Source organism: Oncorhynchus mykiss, chromosome 29 (assembly GCF_057628025.1).
Source record: "Oncorhynchus mykiss isolate SJ-2025 chromosome 29, ASM5762802v1, whole genome shotgun sequence".
NCBI lineage: Eukaryota > Metazoa > Chordata > Actinopteri > Salmoniformes > Salmonidae > Oncorhynchus > Oncorhynchus mykiss.
In genome coordinates, this window is record NC_143050.1 from 16,407,820 (window position 1) to 16,434,927 (window position 27,108).

General features: G+C 44.7%; 1 protein-coding gene across 1 annotated transcript in view; it reads right to left on the bottom strand.

The window, feature by feature from the left end:
- Positions 1-27,108, bottom strand: part of LOC110509422 (ryanodine receptor 1) — a 90,731-nt gene that overhangs the window by 58,666 nt on the left and 4,957 nt on the right. The window contains exons 9-42 of the mRNA XM_090226241.1: positions 26,809-26,973; positions 26,504-26,625; positions 26,111-26,297; positions 24,222-24,357; positions 23,969-24,064; positions 23,751-23,869; positions 23,494-23,627; positions 23,155-23,396; positions 22,876-23,068; positions 22,552-22,768; positions 22,373-22,477; positions 22,149-22,252; positions 21,989-22,072; positions 21,515-21,674; positions 20,472-20,619; positions 18,074-18,279; positions 17,813-17,987; positions 17,461-17,669; positions 16,951-17,303; positions 10,624-10,750; positions 10,305-10,465; positions 10,055-10,217; positions 9,386-9,472; positions 6,701-6,927; positions 6,066-6,510; positions 5,334-5,867; positions 5,022-5,222; positions 4,800-4,911; positions 4,529-4,669; positions 4,043-4,316; positions 788-902; positions 545-677; positions 333-427; positions 100-235 (exon numbers count right to left, since the gene is read on the bottom strand). Coding sequence (XP_090082367.1) covers positions 100-235; positions 333-427; positions 545-677; positions 788-902; positions 4,043-4,316; positions 4,529-4,669; positions 4,800-4,911; positions 5,022-5,222; positions 5,334-5,867; positions 6,066-6,510; positions 6,701-6,927; positions 9,386-9,472; positions 10,055-10,217; positions 10,305-10,465; positions 10,624-10,750; positions 16,951-17,303; positions 17,461-17,669; positions 17,813-17,987; positions 18,074-18,279; positions 20,472-20,619; positions 21,515-21,674; positions 21,989-22,072; positions 22,149-22,252; positions 22,373-22,477; positions 22,552-22,768; positions 22,876-23,068; positions 23,155-23,396; positions 23,494-23,627; positions 23,751-23,869; positions 23,969-24,064; positions 24,222-24,357; positions 26,111-26,297; positions 26,504-26,625; positions 26,809-26,973 — 6,106 coding nt within the window. The remainder of the gene's footprint in view (positions 1-99; positions 236-332; positions 428-544; positions 678-787; positions 903-4,042; positions 4,317-4,528; positions 4,670-4,799; positions 4,912-5,021; positions 5,223-5,333; positions 5,868-6,065; positions 6,511-6,700; positions 6,928-9,385; positions 9,473-10,054; positions 10,218-10,304; positions 10,466-10,623; positions 10,751-16,950; positions 17,304-17,460; positions 17,670-17,812; positions 17,988-18,073; positions 18,280-20,471; positions 20,620-21,514; positions 21,675-21,988; positions 22,073-22,148; positions 22,253-22,372; positions 22,478-22,551; positions 22,769-22,875; positions 23,069-23,154; positions 23,397-23,493; positions 23,628-23,750; positions 23,870-23,968; positions 24,065-24,221; positions 24,358-26,110; positions 26,298-26,503; positions 26,626-26,808; positions 26,974-27,108) is intronic.

A 27,108-nucleotide genomic window follows, 5' to 3' on the forward strand; every position in this document is an offset into this window, starting at 1 on the left:
GGGGGACATGGAGCCAAACCACGTTCAGTGACGAAGGACAAACAGAAAGACAATACCAAGAGCAGTGTATTCCATTACACGAAGCCAACAAACACAGACCGTTGACGAAGACAGCGAAGCGGAGGAAGTCCAGGTATTTCTCTCCGCCACAAGGGTTCCAGCCAATGTCAGGGTAACCCTTAGCCAGGAGCTGGGGACAGCTCTGAAGCCCACAGCCTGCAAGGTACTTCACCACCTGGGAGGAAAAACACAGTGCAAAAGAGACAGAAAGAGTGATGACCAATGTGCTGCTGGATCAGAGAATGTTCATGTGGGTGCTGGGGGTGTCCAACCTTCTCCAGGTCTTGTTCCTGTAGCGCCAGAGCCAGCTCATTGTTATCAATACAGGATGCTGCAGCTACGTCTAGAGGGGTGGAGCCACGCATTCCTGAAAGACATCCATGACACGTTCAGTTTCTGCCTTTAGAGGAATTATGTCAACCTTTCTTTCCCATTTATACAAGAATATAAACTTGTATTGGAAGAAGATATCAATGTCCCTCACCAAGGCCGATGCCGCTGTTCTGAAGCAGGTAGCTGAGGTGATCGAACATGGAGCGTTGGTTCTGACGACTGATACGACAGAAGTAGCACAGGAAACGACAGCAGTTGGTGACCATACGAGGGAATCTGATCTCCTGCAGAAGAACACATGTAGGGTGAATGACTACAGTGTAAAAATATGTTACGCATTTGAATTTGCAGACAAGCATTGATCCTGTAGTTATGAAGCATATAACCACTTCACCTTGGAGTCACCACCACCCAGCACGTTGACCATCACCTCCATGACAGTCTCGTGCATGCCCAGCGCACGCATCAGGTTGGGGTGCTGATAAAACACTTTGTTGCTCATGATGTTCCTGATGGAGAAAGAAGGCTCATGCTGATTCTCAGTTCCTCCAGTTCTCTCTCCGGTATACTAAAGCAATAAGGCCCGTGGGGTTCTGGTATATGGCCAATATACCACGGCTAAGGGATGTTCTTATGCATGACACAATGCAGAGTGCCTAGATACTTTCAAATAACTCTTTGTTGACTGTTGCTGGGTGTTATCATCGTCCATCAGCACCGGCCTGTACCATACCTGCCCTAGGCTCTCTCCTGGCCCCTTACACTAAGTCTGAATTTGTCCTGTTAGGTGACCTAAACTGGGACATGCTTAAACCACCTACCGAAGTCCTAAAGCAATGGGGATTCCATAAATATTTCTCAGATTATTACCAATCCCACATGGTATGACTCTAAACACCCAGAAAAGGCTACTCTCATCGATGTTATACTCACAAACAATCCTGATAGGTATCAGTCTGGTGTTTTCTGTAATGACTTAGTGATCACTGTTTTACTGCCAGTGTTCGTAATGGCTGCTCAGTGAAACGACCAGTCCTGATTTGTCATAGACACTTGCTAAAAAACTTTAATGAGCAAGCCTTCCTGGCCTCTGTAAAATGGTATAGAATCATCTCTGTCGATGATGCTTGGACCTTCTTTTTTTAATATTTTCAGTGATATTGTTAACAAACACGCTCCCATAAAGAAAATGAGAATTAAAAACAGGTTCAGCCCCTGGTTCAACCGTGATCTTGCAGAGTTACTCCACCTCAAGAATTCCATTTGCCGAAAGGCTCGGCACACGCATACTCAGGCTGACTGGCTCTCGTTCAGGCAAAGGAGAAATAAGTGCACTCAGGCTATCCGGAAGTTCTGGAAAATGGTTAATGACCTGGAGAATGAAGCCTCCTCCTCACAGCTGCCCATGTCCCTTAAAGTTGATGATATGGTTGTTACTGACAAGAAGCACATGGCTGAGCTCTTTAATCACCACTTCACTAAGTCAGGATTCCTATATGACTCAGCCATGCCTCCTTGCCTGTCCGACATTTCCTCATCTCCCACCCCTTCTAATGAAACTATCCCTGATGCTTCTCCCTCTTTTTCCCCTGTCCCGCTACAAAGTTTCTCCCTGGAGGCAGTCACTGAATCCAAGGTGCTAATGGAGCACCTTAAACTTGACCCTAAAAAAAACATCTGGGTCAGATGGTTTAGACACTTTCTTCTTTAAGGTTGCTGCCCCTATAATCGCCAAGCCTATCTCTAACATTTTTAACCTGTCTCTCCTCTCTGGGGAGGTTCCCATTGCTTGGAAGGCAGCCACGTTGCGTCCTCTATTTAAAGGGGAGATCAAGCTGATCCAAACTGTTAAAGGCCTATTTCTATTTTGCCCTGTTTATCAAAGTGTTGGAAAAACTTGTCAATCAACTGACTGGCTTTCTTGATGTCTATAGTATTCTCTCTGGTATGCAATCTGGTTTCCGCTCAGAATATGGGTGTGTCACTGCAACCTTAAAGGTACTAAATGATGTCACTATTGCCCTTCATTCTAAGCAATGTTGTGCTGCTATTTTTATTGACTTGGCCAAAGCTTTTGATACGGTAGACCATTCCATTCTTGTGGGCCGGCTAAGGAGTATTAGTGTCTCTGAGGGGTCTTTGGCCTGGTTTGTTAACTACCTCTCTTAAAGAGTGCAGTGTATAAAGTCAGAACATTCGCTGTCTCAGGCACTGCCTGTCACCAAGGGTGTACCCCAAGGCTCGATTCTAGGCCCCAACCTCTTCCGAATTTACATTAACAACATCGCTCAGGCAGTAGGAAGCTCTCTCATCCATTTATATGCAGATGATACAGTCTCAGCTGGCCTCTTCCCAAATGTTGTGTTAAACTCTCTACAACAAAGCTGTCTTAGTGTCCAACAATATTTCTCTGCCCTTAACCTTGTTCTGAAAACCTCCAAAACAAAGATCATATGGTTTGGTAAGAAGAATGCCCCTCTCCCCACAGGTGTGATTACTACCTCTGAGGGTTTAGAGCTTGAGGTAGTCACCTCATACAAGTACTTGGGAGTATGGCTAGATGGTACACTGTCCTTTCTCAGCACATATCAAAGCTGCAGTCTAAAGTTAAATTTAGACTTTGTTTCCTCTATCGTAATTGCTCCTCTTTCACCCCAGCTGCCAAACTAACTCTGATTCAGATGACCATCCTACCCATGCTAGATTACGGAGACGTAATGTATAGATTGGCAGGTAAGGGTGCTCTTGAGCGAGATGTTCTTTACCATTCAGCCATCAGATTTGCCACCAATGCTCCTTATAGGACACATCACTGCACTCTATACTCCTCTATAAACTGGTCATCTCTGTATACCTGTCACAAGAACCACTGGTTGATGCTTATTTATAACCTCTCTTAGGCCTCACTCCCCACTATCTGAAACATTTACTGCAGCCCTAATCCTCCACATACAACACCCATTCTGCCAGTCACATTCTGTTAATAGGTCCCCAAAGCACACACATCCCTGGGTCACTCGTCATTTCAGTTCGCTGCAGCTAGAGACTGGAACAAGCTGCAACAAACACTCAAACTGGACAGTTTTATCTCAATCTCTTCATTCAAAAACGTAATCATGGACACTCTTACTGACAGTTGTGGCTGCTTGCGTGATGTATTGTTGTCTCTACCTTCTTGCCCTTTGTGCTGTTGTCTGTGCCCAATAACCTTTGTACCCTGTTTTGTGCTGCTACCATGTTGTGCTGCTGCCATGTTGTGTTGCTACCATGTTGTGTTGCTACCATGCTGTTGTTGTCATGTGTTTCTGCCATGCTATGTTGTTGTCTTAGGTCTTTCTTTATGTAATGTTGTCTCTCTTGTTGTGATTTGTGTTTTGTCCTGTATTTTTATTTTTAATTTTTAATCCCAGCCCCCGTCCTCCAAGGAAAACTTTTGCCTTTTGGTAGGCCATCATTGTAAATAACAATTTGTTCTTAACTGACTTGCCTAGTTAAATAAAGGTTCAATAAGTAAAATAAAGATATATGGCCACAAACCCCAAAGGTGCCTTATTGCTATTATAAACTGGTTACCAATGTAATTAGAACAGTAAAAAAAAAGCATTCAGAGCTTGAACCACCCAGTTTATAATGTCTTCTCTGTACTGACCCGATGCTCTGGATCATGAGCCTCTCCTCCTCGGGGCCCATTTGGACGATGAGCAGTGAGCGGATCTGTCCCAGGCACTCCAGCAGGTCCATGGTATCCTTTATGGAGATGGCGTTGATGGTGTAGGCCTTGGGCAGGGCCCGGATCAGCTCCCCCAGCCCGTCATACTGACGGTGCAGCAGGCTGAACATCAGACGCACCAGCTCAGGGTTCTGGATGAATGACTCCTGGGCCCAGTGGACCATGGTGTGGGTGATCAGCTCCTGGAGGGTGCCTGGTGGGGTGGTTATAGAGGAGGGACATCAGTTAATTGATCAATTGTCTGTTTTTTGTTGTGTTAGTGATAAAAATCATTTTAACCTGAAAATAATTGATTGCTGAAACCGAATAAAACTATCCCATGGCGACTAGACTGAGATTGATGGTACATTTTTGGCTTGATTTTACCGTTTTTAACTGGGACAGCTGATAGAGAGTGAGACTCACTGGGTTTGTTCTCCTCCTCAGGTTTCTCCTCCTCTACCTTCTTCTTACGGAGGTGCCTCAACTTGTCCAGCATTCGGAGGAGTCGCCCTTTGAGAGACATATCCAACTCCTCCACTACCTCTTCCTCTTCGATATGTACACCTGACATGACATCAGGGGTGATACATCATTGACATTAGCTGAAAACTTTTCATCTCAACTATTGGCCCTCTTTGATATACAAGTGAAATTCTAAGTTACACGTGGAGAGTAAAGTAAGAGCTTGACTGACTGCAGTGAAACAGCAGGTTCTTGTGAAAAGCCTGCAGGGCATCGCGGACCTCGTCAGGCACAGGACAATCCTCATCCTCTGCAATGTTCTTCAAGTTCATCAGCATGTTGACCTGCATATCAAAAAGAGACAAACAGTAAGATGTTGTTACCTTTCATGTACTGTTACAAGTGTGACAGTGTACTTTATCCTCCGGTAGACAGTGGCTGAGGCGGAGGGTACCTGCTCCTGTGGTGGGGAGCGGAACTCAAGGGTCTTGCGAGCGGTCTCAGCAGCGGTCATGGTATACGCCAGCATGAGCTCGTTGTAGCGGGCTCTCTGGTTGGCCTGCAGCTGGCTCACAAACTGGTCTGAGAAGGCTATGATGGCCTCCACCCTGTGGCGCAACTCACAGTCACAGAAATACTGCAGCAGAGTGCACATCTGACCGACAGAGAGAGAATGACCTGAGACTTAGCCACATAGATTAGGGTAATTCATCAAACTAAGGAGGATAGTGAAAGTTACAGCGAACTGAAAAACACACACACCAACCTGTAGTTTGACAGACTCTGGAAGCTTCATGTGCAGTAATCCCTCTTCCAGACCTACTTGTTCTTCTGCCTCTCCATGCTTCACCTCCTTCTCAGTCTCCTCAGCACCTTTCTCTCCGTCATCCTCCCCCTTGTCTTCCTCTTTTTCTATAGGCTCCAACTCCTCTAGCTCTGCCTCCATTTCCTCATCTTCCTCACCCATCCCCTCATCCTCCATTTCTGTTTCATGTCCGCTCTCTACTGCTCCCTCCTCTTCTTCCTTCACCTTCAACCCCCGTTCTTTGAGGGCCAGTGTTTGGTCCCCCTCTCCCTGGGCAGCAGCCTCTGCCTCTCCACTGAACACTGTAGGCTCTATCATCTTCAGGATGTGCTTGACATCTTCATTATCAAACACACCCATGATGAGCAGGGTGCTGATGAGCTTGAGGATGGGGACAAAGTGGAACTCAACGCTGCCTCCTACAGGATCCCGCATGGCTTGACCACCATCCTGGACAGCTTCTGTCAGCATGGTCAGGGCCTTTGCCTTCAGCACCTACAGGAGAGAGAGACACACTTTCATGACCATCAGTCAGTTCAAACAGAATATCTTTCCCCTCTCCCTCCATCAGTCTGGCTCAGTGTTGCAAAAGGAGGGAATAAGGAGGAAATCCGGAATCCTCCAACCAGGATTTCTGGAAAACAGGAAATTTATTGAAAGTTGAAAAGATTGCAAACCTATGAGGCTCCTTACATGTAGGGGGATGAAGGGGCTGAGGGTGTAGATATCCAGGTCTGCCCCTACAAACCCAGTGGGGGAGAAGTGGAGTTTGGGGCGCAGACAGGTAGTGAGGCCCACCCCTGGTAAAGCATGGGATTTGTCAGTGTCTGAGTTGAGGTTGATGCTGAGCGTCTCTTCAGTCATGGGCACAATGAACTCCTTATTGGTCATGAGGCGGTTCCGCTTGGCCGACTCCAGGTGAATGCTGATGAGCAGATCGTAGTAGCCACTCCTCATTGGTCCAGGCAGGTAGGTGTTCTCTATGGCGTAGAATAGCTGGGATTCGTCAACATGGCTGCACAGGGCATGAGCCACGCGGTTGTTCCCCAGAGCACAGACTGAGCCGTACAGTTTCAGAGTGTGGTAGTGGAACTTCAGCAGGTCCATACGCTCCGACAACTCCAGGATGTCAATACATCTAGACGGGACAGAGGCAGAGGACAGTATGGCCCAAGGCTGTACAGATTTGGACAAATCTATTGCATCAGAGCCAAAATGGCTCCTGTTTATATGTCTTTCCCAATACTATAGCTAAGACTGAAATCCATTTCACAATCAAATACAATAATCTTCTGTTTAGATGTCAGCAATGGTGGCAGTGTTCTGACCTGTTCTCCTCAGGGATGTGCAGGGCCATCATTGTGATAGGCTCTCTGCACTCCACCATCCAGCCGTGCCTGTCGTTCACACGGCCCATCTCTGGGGACAGGAAGTGGTTTGGCATGCGGCTCCAAATGACTGGGGTAAGCATCTGGACATCCAGCCTGGGAGGACACTGAGGGACCGGGTTCTTACGCTCACTGCGGAACATGGCTGCTGAAATAGGCATGATGTTCTGAGGAGAGAACAAACACATACATTGCAGAGTAGAAGGGTCGTCGTTGAAGTGAAATAATAGCTTGAGTATCCTTGAGGGTAAAAATACAGAATGAAATAGAAAACATCCATAACACTGTAAAACGCAGACAGTGGAGGGGTAACACTGTAAAATACAGACAGTGGAGGGGTAACACTGTAAAATACAGACAGTGGAGGGGTAACACTATAAAACGCAGACAGTGGAGGGGTAACACTGTAAAATACAGACAGTGGAGGGGTAACACTGTAAAACGCAGACAGTGGAGGGGTAACACTATAAAACGCAGACAGTGGAGGGGTAACACTGTAAAACGCAGACAGTGGAGGGGTAACACTGTAAAACGCAGACAGTGGAGGGGTAACACTGTAAAACGCAGACAGTGGAGGGGTAACACTGTAAAACGCACAGTGGAGGGGTAACAATGTAAAACACAGACAGTGGAGGGGTAACACTGTAAAACGCAGAAAGTGGAGGGGTAACACTGTAAAACACAGACAGTGGAGGGGTAACACTGTAAAACACAGACAGTGGAGGGGTAACACTAAAACGCAGACAGTAGAGGGGTAACACTGTAAAACGCAGACAGTGGAGGGGTAACACTGTAAAACGCAGACAGTAGAGGGGTAACACTGTAAGACGCACAGTGGAGGGGTAACACTGTAAAACACAGACAGTGGAGGGGTAACACTGTAGAACGCAGACAGTGGAGGGGTAACACTGTAAAACGCAGACAGTGGAGGGGTAACACTGTAAAACGCAGACAGTGGAGGGGTAACACTGTAAAACGCAGACAGTGGAGGGGTAACACTGTAAAATACAGACAGTGGAGGGGTAACACTGTAAAATACAGACAGTGGAGGGGTAACACTGTAAAATACAGACAGTGGAGGGGTAACACTGTAAAATGCAGACAGTTGAGGGGTAACACTGTAAAACACAGACAGTAGAGGGGTAACACTGTAAAATACAGACAGTGGAGGGGTAACACTGTAAAACGCAGACAGTAGAGGGGTAACACTGTAAAATGCAGACAGTAGAGGGGTAACACTGTAAAATGCAGACAGTGGAGGGGTAATACTATAAAACGCACAGTGGAGGGGTAACACTGTAAAATTCAGACAGTGGAGGGGTAACACTGTAAAATGCAGACAGTGGAGGGGTAACACTGTAAAATGCAGACAGTGGAGGGGTAACACTGTAAAATGCAGACAGTGGAGGGGTAACACTGTAAAATGCAGACAGTGGAGGGGTAACACTGTAAAATGCAGACAGTGGAGGGGTAACACTGTAAAATGCAGACAGTGGAGGGGTAACACTGTAAAATGCAGACAGTGGAGGGGTAACACTGTAAAATGCAGACAGTGGAGGGGTAACACTGTAAAACGCAGACAGTGGAGGGGTAACACTGTAAAACACAGACAATAGAGGGGTAACACTGTAAAATGCAGACAGTGGAGGGGTAACACTGTAAAATGCAGACAGTGGAGGGGTAACACTGTAAAATGCAGACAGTGGAGGGGTAACACTGTAAAACGCAGACAGTGGAGGGGTAACACTGTAAAATGCAGACAGTGGAGGGGTAACACTGTAAAATGCAGACAGCGGAGAGGTAATACTATAAAACGCACAGTGGAGGGGTAATACTATAAAACGCACAGTGGAGGGGTAACACTGTAAAATGCAGACAGTGGAGGGGTAACACTGTAAAATGCAGACAGTAGAGGGGTAACACTGTAAAATGCAGACAGTGGAGGGGTAACACTGTAAAATGCAGACAGTGGAGGGGTAACACTGTAAAATGCAGACAGTGGAGGGGTAACACTGTAAAATGCAGACAGTGGAGGGGTAACACTGTAAAATGCAGACAGTGGAGGGGTAACACTGTAAAACGCAGACAGTGGAGGGGTAACACTGTAAAACACAGACAGTGGAGGGGTAACACTGTAAAACGCAGACAGTGGAGGGGTAACACTGTAAAACGCAGACAGTGGAGGGGTAACACTGTAAAACGCAGACAGTGGAGGGGTAACACTGTAAAACGCACAGTGGAGGGGTAACAATGTAAAACACAGACAGTGGAGGGGTAACACTGTAAAACGCAGACAGTGGAGGGGTAACACTGTAAAACGCAGACAGTGGAGGGGTAACACTGTAAAACACAGACAGTGGAGGGGTAACACTGTAAAACGCAGACAGTGGAGGGGTAACACTGTAAAACGCAGACAGTGGAGGGGTAACACTGTAAAACGCAGACAGTGGAGGGGTAACACTGTAAAACGCAGCCAGTGGAGGGGTAACACTGTAAAACACAGACAGTGGAGGGGTAACACTGTAAAACGCAGACAGTGGAGGGGTAACACTGTAAAATACAGACAGTGGAGGGGTAACACTGTAAAATACAGACAGTGGAGGGGTGATTCTCGCTGAGTCTGACCTTGAGCTTCCCCAGGTCCACTTGCAGCATGTTCTGACTGGAGGGCAGGACAAAGACAGCTGGGAACAATTTAGTGTTGGGCTCCACCTAGAACAAACAACCACAGTGTTACACAGGAAGCCACAATGGAAATTAGATTTCGAGCTTTAATGTGTTATCCTTGATGATTTTTTAATTGTATGTGGAGGTGTCTCTTATCTATTTTCTTAAAATTGTCTAATAAATTCAATCAATCAAGCAGTCAAGCCCAGAGCAGTTTGTACTTTGCTTATTATTAAACCAGTAACCCTTGACATGAGTAATGAAATACAAATCAAATCGAAGTGTATTTGTCACGTGCGCCCGAATACAACAGTTGTAGACCTTACAGTGAAATGCTTACTTACAGGCTCTAACCAACAGTACAAAAAAGGTATTAGGTGAACAATAGGTAAGTAAAATAAAACAACAGTAAAAAGACAGTGAAAAACAGTAGCGAGGCTATAAAAGTAGTGAGGCTACATACAGACACCGGTTAGTCAGGCTGATTGAGGTAGTATGTACATGTAGATATGGTTAAAGTGACTATGCATATATGATGGACAGAGAGTAGCAGTAGCGCAAAAGAGGGGTTGGCGGGTGGTGGGACACAATGCAGAATACATGTTTACACTGAACACTGCATCTCACCTGGTAGAAGGTGTTGATCTCTTTCCCATTGGCTGTGAAAGTCATGAGTCCTGTGTCAAGGTCAATAAGGCAGCCAATCACAAAGTCCTCCTGACTGACACGGGTCTGCTGGGAGCTGCTGAACTCCCCTCCCCACACCATGTAGCAGTTACTGCGCTTCATACTGAGACAACATCGGAAGATATTAAGGTATTATGTCTTTGTGAATACTGTGCATGTGTGTGTGTGTGCACAGGGACGCGTTACTCACCTGTCATGTATGTTGCCTTTGTCATCTCCCACGGTGACTGTGACATTTCTTACTTTGCTGAGGTCAAAGTGCAGGTCGTATTGGTGGTAGTCAGGGGTGATCCAGCCTACCCACACCCCGCTGGGCTCTTGTCCCGCAATCACTCGCACTGAATAATAGTACTGAACACAGAGAATGTGAGCAGAAAACATGATTAACAAGGAGTTGAACTACCTAAAACTAAAAATGAATTTAAAAAAAACATTTCCAGACAAAAATGTCCCAGTGAAGAGAAGTAAGGTTCAAACACGAGGATCTGAAGAGATGTTAAAGGTCATACTGTGGTGGTGTTGAGGATGATGTCATCGTCATCTCTGTCGTCTGGGACCACTTCCTCCATCAGACGGGGCATGGTGGGAACAACAGGGGGCGAAGTTAAAGCTGCCTTCTTGGCCTTGAACAGGAACCTGAGTGCAACACACAATGTCAGCGTAGTTGGGTGTTAAGGGATTTTTCTAATCAATAATGACTAATTATGTATACATTTCAATCAGGACTGACTAATCAGAATACTATTATGTTACTGTATAGATGTATACATTTTATTTTAATCCTAGTACTGAATATAATGTGTGTAATTATTATCAAGAATTAGAACAATGACTGTCTGTTCCTTGGTAGAAACAAATTAACTTATCGTCAGACTGGCTAGAATGCTTATCTACACAGGGAGGCTTTGGCCTGGTCATAAATGATCTATACTGGTGGGGGTCTATGTAGGAAGGCTTGAGAACTATACTGCCATTGTACCAGAGTGGAGGAGGGACGGGACAGTTTGAAACCTAATGACGTCATTTAACCTGTTGTAAATTGTATCATGTTCAGTACTCTCGAGAATAAACGCTAGTGCTTGATTTTGAGACTGGTCTCTGCCCATTTTATGCAAATAAGTTTCTTACAAATCCTTAGAAATGGGCTGAGTGTATTAATTGAATTGGGTAATAAACATATAGGAATTGAATTCCTCCAACAATTGGTCCTTCGAACGCCGGGTCTAAATAACTGTCTTTGCCATCTGAAGGTCGTACGCCGAACATCGTGCACGGGCGGGTCTAGTCCCGTTATTTTAAGACCTGGCCTCTGAATTAAGGTTAAAGAACAGGCCGGTACACACACCAGACTGACAGGGACGGTGACTAGATCCAACGAACATTGCTTTTCCCAGTCGGCGACAAGGTCAGTAGCCTATATTCTCGATTCTGGGGGGAATGATTTAAGTTATCTTTGATTTGATATTCTAAAATGTTTCGAATTTATCATTAATAGGAGCTTTACTATTCCAAACAGATCCACAGGGTTTTGTATGGCCAATATACACTGGGTTTGTATGACCAATATACACTGGCAGGTCTGAAATGACCTCAGGTAAAGTGCACTACCATAAATAAACTAAACTTAATCATGAGAGGCATATCCGCCCGAGATTAAGAGGGGATATTAAATAGGTGCTGGGAGATAGGACGGTGATCTTGTGCAAATAGGATAACCCATAGGATTAAGAGGGGATATTAACTAGGCTTGGGGAGACAGGAAGGGAATTCTATGCGTACAAGATAACTTGAATGGTCAATTAAACTCTGGGAGATTTGACCATCGTTCCGATTCAACAAACAGTACTGAAATAAAGTCCAAATAAGGAGGAGAGGGAAGCCTAAATCTGGAGGAATGGGATAAAAGCCAAATCTATAGACAAGAGGTTCCAGGAGAGAGGGAAACCTAAAATAGTGGCGTGAGATACGAGATATTAGTGTCCTTTAAAAGCCCTCTGACACAACCTGAAATAAGATGTTAACTAGGGATTTACAACCCCTGGGCTTATAGTTGTATAGGTAAGACCTAATATCTGATCGACAGTCAAAGCTATTGATAAGGTTTCCAAAAAGGAGAAAACACAAATAGAAATCCATACACATAGATTGTAATCATTAAAGAGACACACACATAGTCAGGCAGTAGAACAACCATAGTGACTAGGTAATGGTAAACAGCACATACATAGATCATAGAAATATATACACATAGATAGTGATAAATACCATAGCTACTAGGAGCGGCAAGGATTTATTAAACATGAGTAGTAAATCCTCAGAGGAGGGCCCAAAACTAACGGGAGATGAGAAATATATGCAGGAAGAAGATAAGAGGAACACCTATTTTAGCCAGACATGGAGGAGGAAGTACGAATTTGATGAACGTTTAAATAAAGAAAAACTGGAATCAATGATTAAACAAATAAATAGGGTTAGTGGAGACAAGACAGATAAACAACGGGCAGAGGGGCTAAATACAGCTAGGATGTGGTTAGCCGCGGCGAGGAAGAGAGCTGAGAACAAAGGGAAATGAAGAGAGGCGCCCAAAGTCTGACTCAGACAAAGACGACGGTCGCTAGTGTTTGTATAAGATATGAACTGAACGTTTTTAATAGGTTGTTTAGGTTGAATTGAGAGAATAATTCATTCAAAATAATGGCGATGCAATTTCGATGTTGCCCAAAATGATCTGCTAGAATAAAATATTAAGACAGCAGTCGTATTTAAATAAATGTATCATAGAAGAGAAAGTTACCTAAACCTGATTAATTCTAAGGAATAACGGAGAGATACGATAAAGTTTTGTGCCATCAGGATGTTATATTGTTTTATGAATCGACTGACATACGAAATAAATTTAGCAAAGAACATGGTACGTTTCAATTTTGGGGTATAGAAAGTTGGGAAGTTCGGTTGGTTTTACTTTTTCGATAGAATTTAAAGCAGAACTAAATCTGAATAGGGGATATATATTTGACAAGAGGCAGGCTGACTTGCTGCGTCATTACGTTGAATACACAATAACGTTCCTCAAATTATGACAAGAGAAAATGGGTTGTGTCATTTAGAGGGAAAATGCGAGCATTATAGCTTTGAGTCACTTTTCAAAAGTGGCTAAAAGTTCCAAATACATTTTTAAAAAGTAGCTGCATATCGTCAGGATAGTCTGAAAAGATGCTACAGCTAGCAACACAATTGCTAGGCGTTTCGTTTCATTGGGCTATATTTGGCTATAAGATAGGTAGGTAAGAATAGTTGAATTGTAAAAAGTTGTGGTTGTTTCCCGGGTATTGATTTTTGGTTAGGTAACGCCAGTGAATTCGAACAACAAGTTAACGTATTCTAAACATGATCTGTTTTCATTACGGGGAACAATGAAAGGTCTACAATATGGTATGGCTGTCTGAATGTGTTTTATTTTAAAGGGACAGTGCACGTTTATCACAGTTGTGTGAGTGTAATGGCAGGGTTTAAAGTATTTTGGGGAGACAATTTGGAGAAAGACTGAATGAGTTACATGAAACATTAAGAAAATTTAAAACGAATGATTTGAGGCTATTATCATAATTATTAGGTGTTGTTTTTGTAGTAAACATTTGGGTTAAGGGGATTTCCATGTTCCCAGAGACAAGATATCTTAAAGGGGTACACTCACATATGGAATTTTAGGAGTTTTATTTTCTGAGTATTAATTAGACAAGTACATTTTTTAAGATAAAGCGTTCTTTAATATGTCTAATATGGTATGGAACACGAATGTAAAGTGTGGTGTATCCTTTGACCTGTTTTCAGGGCTTTCCCAGGTGGTCTGATCAGCCACAGGGGGGAGCCATTTGAATAATTAATTTGTGGTCATGGGTGGTACTGGTTTTTAAGGTAAATTAATTATAATGGAGTTTATAGCTCTTGGACATAATTATTAGTTCAGAACCACAATTATTAGTTTTGAACCACAGAGGGAAAAAAGGAATTGAGGCAGGACAAATTATGGGGAGCGGAGGAACAAACTCTAGTGAGGAAGAAGGCCAGGTTCAGGGTTCTGTTTTAAACATTGGCTGTGAAGGGTTCAAATGGGCTACTATTGATTTAGTACTACAACAGGAACAGAAATTATATTAATCATCGATAATAAATGGGGGAGGATGGTCTTTTGAGGTTTGGACAGGACACAATTTAAGCCAATAGGGCAGGAAAATATATGATAGAAAAGGTGATTTTATAAGCATTCAAATTATTTATGAATATAAATAAGTTGCAGTTCTTAGGGATGGTAAATTACGGTAGATAAGGTATCTCAAACTATGCAACATATGTTAAATTGTGACTGATTTCTAAGTTTAACCCATGTTATTTTTTAATACAGGAAAGAGATATATGGTTAGCATTCATTGTGGCTTTAATTAATCATTAGAATATTTTTATTTAAATAGTATTAAAGTTTGACAGGGATATATGACAACTGTGGTGATTCAGGATTAGGGATAGGATCGAGAACCTTAATTAACCAATATAAGGACTTTAGAAATTGACACCATAGACATGTTTTTGTAAAAAAAAAAATCCATGAGTTTAGATAAAGCCAATCAGTAAGACATTTAGTTAAAATTTGGAAGCAACACATAGTTGTTACAGACAGATAGGGGAAAGGGCAGACAGAGGAGTCCTCCCCGCACTGCTGAGACCTTGAAGGTTTGAGAGCAGAGAGGAAATGAACACAGATACCTCTTAAAGTAGATAAGACACTTGACAGAGAATTGGTACAGAATAGATCTGAATGGACGCCCAAGGGAGAATTGGACAAGTGGAGAATGAAAGGGGCTCTTACATGATGATGTCAGAACATAAGGATAATTGACTAATCTTACCTAAGTCATTGTTTAGAGTAGGCAAGGTTGTTACCTGGGCATAGCCAGGTATCAAAGGGGGGATGGGTAAGTTGTGGTCTAGGATAGGACACTTAGTGGCCTATTGGATAATAAACTAATAATACATTTAAAAAAATAGCTAACAAGTAGATATAGAAGTTAAAGATATAATCACATAGAACATATGAGAAACTGTTTGTTAACCAAACCTGTATGTCCAAGATTTTATGCATTACAGGTGAACTAGAGGAGTCGGTGATTCACTCAATCCAGTCCCCGAGGAGAATAGACAGGAAGCAGCCCGTTGGAAGGGGTCATACCAAGGACTCCTGGTGACAGCCTTCACCCTGAGAATAGCTAAAATAATTACCTGAATTCATATCACACACTGCGGGAGGGTAAGACACACTGACACTGTCGAACAATCACAGTGTTCGAGAGGAGAACTGGAATTAACAGAATTCCGGGGGCCATCTCTCGAACGAAGACTTCCTTTCCTGTCATTCCATCCCTGTGTTTGTTCATAAAAGTGGAGGTGTGTCTTGCATCTGGCTGCTGATGTGTTTTCTGGGAAAGGGTGGGGTTTTACAGGTGTACTGATTCGTTGTGAGCTGTCTGATCGTGGGAGCCATATTCCTGATACACCATGAACCCCGAGAAGGCCAAAGAGGGTAACTTGACTCGTGCTAGATGGGGAGAATGTGATATTACCATAGCATCTTAGCAGGTCACTGGAACTGAATAGTAAGGAAGGGAGAGTGAGATTGGGAAGGATGTCTCAGTGGAGTTTCATGTAGACCAACTGGGGTCATTCACTATGGGCAGTCTAGAACCATGGGTCTCTATGGAAGGTATTTGTGTAAATCACAGTGTAATTCATGGAGTTGGGCCATAGCTCAAACTGAAAGGGACGGCTATGTAAACCCATACACCCAATTTGGGACCAGATGAAGTATAGTAAGGGTTGGAGTTTCTGACTGTGTTCCCGAGCAGAGGAAGTATGGTATAAAGGTACGAATTAACATTAAAACGATAAAGACCCAGGATCTCGGGTTGGCTTTGACCAGTTTTCAACTGATACTATGGTACCGTTCCAGGTGGCAGAGGTTAGAGTTGGTAAGGAGACTATGGTCGGCCGGAGTTCAATCAATCTCCCTAACACAACGGACATTCCTAGTGTAATCATCCAGGGTAAAGGACCACTACGAATAATTCAGGTTCAAGATATATAAAACCTTGAGAGAACAAAATCAAATCAAATCATGACATGTATTAAAGTGTCGTCAGACTGGCTAGAATGCTTATCTACACAGGGAGGCTTTGGCCTGGTCATAAATTATCTATACAGGTGGGGGGTCTATGTAGGAAGGCTTGAGAACTATACTGCCATTGTACCAGAGTGGAGGAGGGACGGGACAGTTTGAAACCTAATGACGTCATTTTCAGTTTATAACCTGTTGTAAATTGTATCATGTTCAGTACTCTCGAGAATAAACGCTAGTGCTTGATTTTGAGACTGGTCTCCGCCCATTTTATTCAAATAAGTTTCTTACAAATCCTTAGAAATGGGCTGAGTGTATTAATTGAATTGGGTAATAAACATATAGGAATTTAATTCCTCTAACATTGGGCCTCCTTTTCAACAGGACTGAGAAAACATGACGACGATGACAGTTAAAAGTGCCGTTTTCAGCATTCACTTTCCACTTTCTTCTCCAACAGAGTTGTGACCTGTCTCTTCTCCAACAGAGAGTTGTGACCTGTCTCTTCTCCAACAGAGAGTTGTGACCTGTCTCTTCTCCAACAGAGAGTTGTGACCTGTCTCTTCTCCAACAGAGAGTTGTGACCTGTCTCTTCTCCAACAGAGAGTTGTGACCTGTCTCAAGCCTATCGTCTGTCTCTTCACTAATCTGAACCCTACTCAGTACTGACCCCTTCTTCTTGCTCTTCTCTGTAGAGGCATCTTTCACATTCTCTCCTCCGTTGACGGAGATATCCTTAGGCACAGAGGGCTCCTTCTCCTCCTCCTTCTCTGTGCGGCTGGCAGACTTCTTCAGCACCTCAAAGTCAGAGTCGGGGTCCACCTCCAGGACCTGGTCCTCGGGGATGGTCAGGGTTCGTGTCAGGGGGGTGGTCCCAGCCATGATTTTAAAGGTCTCGTGGAACTCCACGGGCATACTGAGCCTCAGGAACAACAGATCGGTGTTGGCATTCTGAGAGCCGAAGGTCTTGTGGGTCAGTTTCAGACAGGGAGCGTTGTCCACCGTCCCATCCACACGGGACACCTACACAGGGGATGTGGGAGAAAGGGCAGAAAATCACATATTGAAAACCCACAGAAGAAAACATTTGAATGTTAACGTGTTTTAAATGGAATTATAAAATATAGGAAGGGAAGCCATTCCAAGACACTGTTGTTGAACAACATATGCTGTACTGTACATCAACGTGAGGGTGTTCTGTAGGAATAGGGATGAATTGGGGCAGGCTCTTGCTGAACCACATGGTGATGTCTCTCTTCATGTTGATGGCGAAGGGTTCAAAGCCCTCCTGAAGGCCACAGATGGTGAAGTAGCGCAGGCTGCTGACGTTCTGGCCCAGGTTGAGCCGGCCAACCTGAGACAGGCCCAGACTACACACAGGGATAAAACCTGGAGACCAGCAGATTCAGTTTAATGAATAACACTAATCTAAAATCAGTAGATCCATCCTACAAGGATTTACCTCCCAAGCCCCAGCAGCCTCCCCATCTGTCACCTCCAAGCACCCAGCAGCCTCCCCATCCGTCACTCACCATCTCCTATGTCAATGTCCTTGAAGGCCATCTCAGATCCAGAGTCACTGATCAGCATCTTTCCGTTCAGGGTGAAGAAGATGTTCTGCTCTACCAGGTCAATCATACAGCCCACCACGTCACCTGGCAACCAGATACGACCAAACGGCTCATTGCCCACATGCCAACGCTGAGCCTAAAAAAGAACGGTCAAAGTTCAAATACGACATGTTAGTGAATGTTTCCCTAAAACAGACACAGAACATTTATCCCCAACCATACCTTGAAACCATTGAAGACATAGGCGAGCTCATCTGCTCCCAGCTCTGTGTCAGCGCGGACACTGGGTCTGGCCCAACCCACTCTCATCTCCCCCACAGTCACAGCCTCAAACTCAAAGTACCACTTCCCCTGGGTCACCGCGTATGACCTCTCAGCCCGGAACACCCGGATCTTATCTCCACGAGAATGACCTTCCCCATGACCACCTAGCACAAACAGATTCAGGTGACATTATTAACAGGTTATATATTCATTATATACACAGTTCAATATATATATATGTGTGTGTATGTATGTATGTATGTATGTATGTATTTATGTACAGTGGGGAGAACAAGTATTTGATACACTGCCGATTTTGCAGGTTTTCCTACTTACAAAGCATGTCGAGGTCTGTAATTTTATCATAGATACACTTCAACTGTGAGAGATGTGATTTTCTGGATTTTTGTTTTAGATTCCATTGTATGATTTTTAAGCAATTAATTTGCATTTCTTGCATTATATAAGTATTTGATACATCAGAAAAGCAGAATTTAATATTTGGTACAGAAATCTTTGTTTGCAATTACAGAGATCATACATTTCCTGTAGTTCTTGACCAGGTTTGCACACACTGCAGCAGGGATTTTGGCCCACTCCTCCATTCAGACCTTCTCCAGATCCTTCAGGTTTCGGGGCTGTCGCTGGGCAATACGGACTTTCAGCTCCCTCCAAAGATTTTCTATTGGGTTCAGGTCTGGAGACTGGCTAGGTCACTCCAGGACCTCGAGATACTTCTTACGGAGCCACTCCTTAGTTGCCCTGGCTGTGTGTTTTGGGTCGTTGTCATGCTGGAAGACCCAGCCACGACCCATCTTCAATGCTCTTACTGAGGGAAGGAGGTTGTTGGCCAAGATCTCGCGATACATGGCCCCATCCATCCTCCCCTCAATACGGTGCAGTCATCCTGTCCCCTTTGCAGAAAAGCATCCCCAAAGTTTCCACCTCCATGCTTCACAGTTGGGGTTGTACTCATCTTTCTTTTGTACTCATCTTTCTTTTTTTCTTTTTCCTCCAAACACGGCGAGTGGTTTAGACCAAAAAGCTCTATTTTTGTCTCATCAGACCACATGACCTTCTCCCATTCCTCCTCTGGATCATCCAGATGGTCATTGGCAAACTTCAGACGGGCCTGGACATGCACTGGCTTGAGCAGGGGGACCTTGCGTGCGCTGCAGGAGTTTAATCCATGACGGCGTAATGTGTTACTAATGGTTTTCTTTGAGACTGTGGTCCCAGCTCTCTTCAGGTCATTGACCAGGTCCTGCCGTGTAGTTCTGGGCTGATCCCTCACCTTCCTCATGATCATTGATGCCCCACGAGGTGAGATCTTGCATGGAGCCCCAGACCGAGGGTGATTGACAGTCATCTTGACCTTCTTCCATTTTCTAATAATTGCGCCAACAGTTGTTGCCTTCTCACCAAGCTGCTTGCCTATTGTCCTGTACCCCATCCCAGCCTTGTGCAGGTCTAAAATTTAACCCTGATGTCCTTACACAGCTCTCTGGTCTTGGCCATTGTGGAGAGGTTGGAGTCTGTTTGATTGAGTATGTGGACAGGTGTCTTTTCTACAGGTAACAAGTTCAAACAGGTGCAGTTCATACAGGTAATGAGTGGAGAACAGGAGGGCTTCTTAAAGAAAAACTAACAGGTCTGTGAGAGCTGGAATGATTACTGGTTGGTAGGTGATCAAATACGTATGTCATGCAATAAAATGCAAATGATTTACTTAAAAATCATACAATGTGATTTTCTGGATTTTTGTTTTAGATTCCGTCTCTCACAGTTGAAGTGTACCTATGATAGAAATTACAGACCTCTACACGCTTTGTAAGTAGGAAAACCTGCAAAATCGGCAGTGTATCAAATACTTGTTCTCCCCACTGTATGTATGTATGTGTGTATGTATGTATGTGTATTTATGTGTGTGTGTGTGTATACACACATACTTATTGGACAGTTTATTAGGTACACAACCCAGTTGACAAAAATGGTCACATGTCTAGCTATATAAAAGGCATTCAGTTACTGTTCAATTGAATGTGAGAATGGGCAAAACAAATGACCTAAGTGACTTTGAGCGTGGTATGATCGTCAGGGCCAGGTACGCCGGTTTCAGTATCTCGGAAATAGCTTTTCATGCACAACAGTGTCTAGGTTTTACAGAGATGGTGCGACAAAAAAAAAACATCCAGTCAGGTGTGGGGGAAAGTTTTCCTGGCACACATTAGGTCCCGTGATACCAAGTGACCAACGTTTCCATGCCCTGAAGAATTCAGACTGTTCTGGAAGCTAAGGGGGGTCCGACCCGGTACTAGATCAGTTTATATCTTGGCAGACAGACGGACAGACTCACTGCTCTCCTGGTCAGGTGGCTCAATGTTGTAACCGTAGCCGATGAGAGTGCGGACAGCTGCACAGACAGTGTCTCTGTTGGTCTTCTTGGTCTTTTCATCCAGCAGGTTGTATGGCACCAGGCGCGGGTTGCGTTTGTTCATTATGTCCTGAACATGGAAGTAAACAGTTAAAATCAACAAACAATTGTGTGAGTCATAGAATGATTGTGCAAGTTACGGACTTTAATCTCCTGGAAAGATTGATACTGTATAAAGAAAGCTCCAAGAACAATATTGTTTGTTTTTCTAAACATCTTGAATAGTTATGTAAGGGAAATGTTAATGTTGGTGCTATTCTTATAACTAATTTCTGTGTTCTATTCATGTGCTGTTCTATAAACAAATTCCTGTGTTGATGCAAGTGGCTGACTGCACAAATCACACCTATCAGTAGCTGTGATTTGGCAGTACGCCCAGACCGTGTTTTGAGAACGAAGGACCGTGTTTTGAGAACAAACTAAAGATATCTCAGTTTCAAGGTCTCAGCTTAGAGAAGAGAAGCCTTGTGAGGTGTTGGTCTGTCACATGTTATGAAACAGTATTGGTCAAGCACATGGATGAAACAAAACAGTAATGATTAATTAATTATGCTAAATCATGGAAATATAACATGTCTGTGTATAGCCGTGTGTAAGACAACTGCTGGGACTGCTTCGGCAGAGTTTTTCTGACAGACGTGTACTATGGTGCATTGAGTTGGTTGGAACCTCTCCAGCGCGTTGACAATAAACACTGATTCATTTAAGATTGACTTTGAGTGTCCCTGTGGAAGAATTTCCACAACAGTTACATAAATGTTGGCTCTGAAAACATCACAACTACGACAACTCATGAGTCAGTAGGACTCATACTTCACCCAGACTTCTGCATAACTTTGGGTGAGCTTGTTGTGTGCCCACCTGTAAGCCTTCGTGTGCGTTAAAAAAAAACACATTGTCTAAAATGACTTAAGCTATGATCACAGGTTAGCTTTCCCACGCGATCAGAGAGAGATGAAAGATACCTGTACAATGCTGTAGGTCCACCCCTGGTGAACCCTGTCACGAGCCCACACGTTGTGCCCATTCTCTGCCAGTCTCTCCACTAGGTTGGTCTGGTTGGGTGTCAGCTTGACATGGTTGAGGTCCAGAGGGGCAGGCTTATATCCACTACTCATCATATACCTGTGGACCAAACATGATGTTATGATTAGACTAGTAAGTGAGATGTCATTAGGACTCTTCTATTACACTCACTAAGTGAACAGGCCTCTACTTAAATGACAATCCAACATTTCAAAACGTTTATCTCTGATAATGTGAAGGAAAAAGGAAACCGCACACTGCTCTTGATAGTATTACTGATCTTTAATAAGCTGACGTATCAGCCTCACGGCCTTCGTCAGAAAACAATACTGTCAACCATGTTAGTTAATATCGGAGAATAATCGAGTCAACATCTAAAATAGTCTGAGATCCTGTTTTGAGGTCTGACTCACGTCTTGGGCATCTTGATGTTCTTCAGGTTCTCCTCTGCTTTCTCATCTCCCATGCCCACATGGCAGCCCAGCGCCAGTAGAGTCCTTTGAGAAACAGAGGTAGTGAATACTGAGCACACACACACTAGGCGGAGAGGGCGTGTGCAAGACCTTGACTCACTTGAGTGTTTCTACTGACATGGCAAGGTTGTAATTCCTCTCTGGCTCTGGCAGGCTCTGGAAACCTACCAGGCAGGGGTGCAGTTTCTGGTTGTCATCTCGGAACTGGAGTAGAGGAATGCAAGCAGAGGCCAGAAACTATTTGTTTGCCAGATTGAAGTAAATAGATATCAGTCAGTCATGTAAGCAGTGTGAGCTGAATAGGGCAGTATGGGAAGCACTCACCGACCCATAGGTCCATCCTTGTTCAATGCGAGTGACAGCCCATAGCTCATGGCTGTTTTCTGCCAGCTTCTCCCGAATGCGCTCCAAGTGAGGCGGAAGCACAATCTGAAAGGACAACATGGTGAATGGAAGCAAGAGAAAGGAGACAGAGAAATGCATTGATAAGTCAAGACTTTTACCTGTGCTGTGTCCACAGGGCAGGGGGTGAAGGCTGTGTGCGAGAGGGACTGTGTAGGCCCCAACAGATTGCGGACACCATTGACATCATGCTTATACTCCTTGATGGGCTCAATATGCAGTCGATCCTTGGGTAGCACAGCCTCATAGCACGGAGCATAGCCTGGGGGTGGGAGGAATTTAAAGTCTCCATGACGCCCTCCCAGGAGAAAACGAACCCTGGATGTTTTAAAGAAGAACAACATTAGCAGTGACGACTCATTCTACATCCTCTCTGACAGATTCTAAATAACAACAGCCCTGTTAGCCCCTTCAGAGGTTCTCACTTGACGCCTGCAGAGAAGCTGACGACAGGGAAGAATAAGCCATCCAGGTTGAAGTTCTCAAACATGCCCTGCACCGGGTGCCCGTTGATACGGAAAGAAATACTGGGCACACTCAGATCAAGGCAGCAGCTGACGACATCGTCTGCGGCTAGGATGTGCATGTTGGGGGTGGCGACATGACGTGGGACTCGTCCTGGGGAGGCAGACAGACAGAGGTCAGCATCACCTCAACCTTGTCAAAGAGAACTGCATTCTACAGATAAGCCCTGCTGACTCTACCTGACCACAGGTGGAGTCCATCAAAGGCGTATGAGTAGAGGTCGTCCCCCACCCCGTTACCACCCCAGCCCTCACCACCTCCAGGGTAGGGGCTGTAGCCATCAGTCAGAGCCCAGCCCACACGCAGGTGGAAGGCCTGGGCGGTCAAGAAGGGCTTTACATGGTCCACCATCACCTCAAAATACCACTTCTTATACTGAGTTGATCCTCCACACGTTCCTAGGAAGATGTTGGGCCTCACACTGAGGGGGGAGGAAAATAACCACAACTTTAACGGTTTGAAGGAAAAAACTAATTGGATATTCAACTAAATGTATTTAGAATGACCTGATGTCACACCTGGTGACATAATTGATGATGTTGGACTGCAGGAGGAGATCGCGACCCGGAAGCAGATTCTCTGTGATGAGATTCTGATTGGACCTTACAGCCACCCCATTACACACACACAAAGAGCAGAGCACATCTAACACCTAAGAAAACACAGGGAGAGAGCAAGGTCAAAGGGCTAGTGATTCCCAAATCACTGGACTGCCAACCAGATTACCTTTGAACACTTCTCTGGATAAATACAGGCTTAAATAATATTCACTGACCTTGTGATTGCGTCCATGCTTATCCAGTAAAGAAATTATAGATTTAATGTGGTTCTCCTGGATAATGTTCAAAACCTCTGGACTCTCAATCAGAACACAGTACAGCACCTCCAGGATGCCTGCGGTGAACATAATACACAATGAAATACTGACGATTCACCCAAAACACATTCAAGTCAATCTGAAAGGGGTGCTAAAGGTTCTGAAAGGGGATTTACCTGAGGAGGCCTCCAGACGGTCCAGTTTGCTGACCAGCCAGTCCAGATTATCACAGAACAGTGCACAGTTCGCCCGGTTCCCCCTGATCAGTGAGGCTTCATATGAAGACAATGACAGAGAGACCAGACAATACCCGATCAGAGCTAGGTCGTGTTCAGGATGACGGGCATGCTGGCACAAAAACTACAGCAATGCAGAGAAGGTGATGTACCTTGGAACACGAAGTGAAAGGATCAATAGCGGGTCACATACCCAGCAGCTCGTAGAGGAGATTAACTATCTCCTTCCAAGACTCGGCAGCCTCCTCCCCTGCAAACTCGGAGAAGTGGGCCGCTGTGTTGTAGACATTGAGTCGGTCGATACAGTCCAGCACCAGGGTGATCATGCCCTGTTGGAATGGCACAAAAAGCATGGGAATACCAAAGGCAGGAGCAGTTCAGGGAAAATAGTTAGAAAGTTAATCTTTATTTGTCACAGCACAGAATACAGCGGGTGTAATGATACAGTGAAATGCTTACTTGCAGTTCTTCCCCAACATAATAAATATAAAGCACATTCGGTAGTATTCAGACACCTGGACTTTTTCCACATTTTGTTACGCTACAGTCTTATTCTAAAATGAATTAAATTATTATTTTTCCTCATCAATCTACACACAATACCCCATAATGACAAATCAAAAACAGATTTGACATGATTTACATACAGTAAGTATTCAGACCCTTTGTCATGAGACTCGAAATTGAACTGCATCCTGTTTCCATTGGTCATCCTTGAGATGTTTCTACAACTTGATTGGAGTCCACCTGTGGTAAATTCAATTGATTGGACATGATTTGGAAAGACACACACCTGTCTATATAAGGTCCCACAGTTAACAGTGCATGTCAGAGCTAAAAACACGCCATGAGGTCGAAGGAATTATTCGTAGAGCTTCGAGACAGGATTCTGTCGAGACACAGATCTGGCGAAGGGTAGCAAAAAATGTCAGCAGCATTGAAAGTCCCCAAGAACACAGTGGCCATGATTCTTAAATGGAAGAAGGTTGGAACCACCAAGACTCTTCCTAGAGCTGGCCGCCCGGCCAAACTGAGCAATCGGGAGAGAAGGGCCTTGGTCAGGGAGGTGACCAAGAACCTGATAGTCACTCTGACAGAGCTCCAGAGTTCCTCTGTGGAGATGGGAGGATCTTCCAGAAGGACAACCATCTCTGCAGCACTGCACCAATCAGGCCTTTATGGTAGAGTGGCCAGACGGAAGCCATTCCTCAGTAAAAGGGACATGACAGATGCTTGGATTTAGCCAAAAGGCACCTAAAGGACTCTCAGACCATGAGAAACAAGATTCTCTGGTCTGATGAAACCAAGATTGAACTCTTTGGCCTGAATGCTAAGCGTCACATCTGGAAGAAACCAGGCACCATAGCTGTGGTGAAGCATGATGGTGGCAGCATCATGATGTGGGGGTGTTTTTCAGCGGCGGGGACTGGGAGACTAGTGAGGATCGAGGGAAAGATGAACGGAGCAAAGTACAGAGAGATCCTTGAAGAAAACCTGCTCCAGAGCGCTCAAGACCCCTGACCGGGGTGAAGATTCACCTTCCAACAGGACAACGACCCTAAGCACACAGCCAAGACAACTCAGGATTGGCTTTGGGACAAGTCTCTGAATGTCCTTGAATGACCCAGCCAGAGCCCAGACGAACCCGACGAGCATCTCTGGAGAGACCTGAATATAGCTGTGCAGCGACACTGCCCATCCAACCTGACAGAGCTTGAGAGGGTCTGCAGAAAAGAATGGGAGAAACTCCCCAAATACAGGTGTGCCAAGCTTGTAGCGTCATACCCAAGAAGACTGGAGCCTGTAATCGCTGCAAAAGGTGCTTCAACAAAGTACTGAGTAAAGGGTCTGAATACTGTGATATTTCCGTTTTTTTAAATACATTTGTAAAAGTTTCTAAAACCCTGTTTTTGCCTTGTCATTATGGGTTATTGTGTGTAGATTGAGGGGGGGGAAACAATTGAATCCATTTTAGAATAAGCCTGTAACGTAACAAAATGTGGAAAAAGTGAAAGTGTCTGAATGCTGAATACTGAATACTGTACAGTGTATCCTCTGGAGCTGCTGTCTGTGAGCACTGACCTCCTCTTGGAAGAGGTTCTGTCTGTTCTTAAGGGAGCGTAGTCTGGTCTGTTTCTCCTCGTGCTCCAGCTCCTCTGGGGGCTGGAAGTAGAAAATGAGGTCCTGCAGGGAGAGGACCACAGAGTCCATGGGCAGAGACGGGGAGCCTGAAGATGACTTGTTCTTCCCACTCAGAGAGTCCAGCGCTCTGGAGACACAGAACAAGCCACAACGTCACTGCACTGACCATGAGGTCAAACATTAAAGCAGGGCCATCTGGCCCTCCTGAAGGATAGCAGTAAGTCAAAGGGGGTCTATACATAACACCATAAGGTGCACAAGCATGAACATGTTCACCGATTCCTAGGTATGTGCTCAGACAGCAAGCGCAGTGGGAGTGGAGAGGGGCCATACTTGATGAACTGGGTGAAGAGGCCTGCTGTGTTGTAGATCATACGAGCAGCCTGGAACTCCTCTGTCTGGGAGCGGGCCACGGTCAGGGCATCGTCCATGTGGCCCTCCTTATGAAGGATGGCCTGACAGATACAAGAGGTGCATTAACAACATGGATAAAAAATAGGTTAATTCAAGGGAGAAGCTGACTACAGAGTACTTTAAAAGGCACTAAAATGTCTTTATTTTGCCTTAGCATGTAGTTTGACTTTGTTCTTCCTGTCCTGTAGGTGTTCAGGGCAAGTTGCCACATGAGTCCTCCATACCTTCCTCTTAAGAGGTCCCAGGCGAGCGGACTTGGCATCGACAGAGGCGTATGTAAGCCAGAGGCCAGTGGAGACGTGCTGTACAAAACACATGGACTCCCCATACTTGATCTCTGGCATGCCCATGCCCTCCACATCTCGCTTCTTAACCACCTCCACCTTTTCCTGCGGGGTGGAACATTAAACAACAAGGAGAAGGAATTCAACACAACATCAACAGTGCTGGGTATGGAGGGATGATGGAAATGTTGTTACCTTCTATGAAATGGACTACATGAGGAAAATGAGTCCATTGCTCTT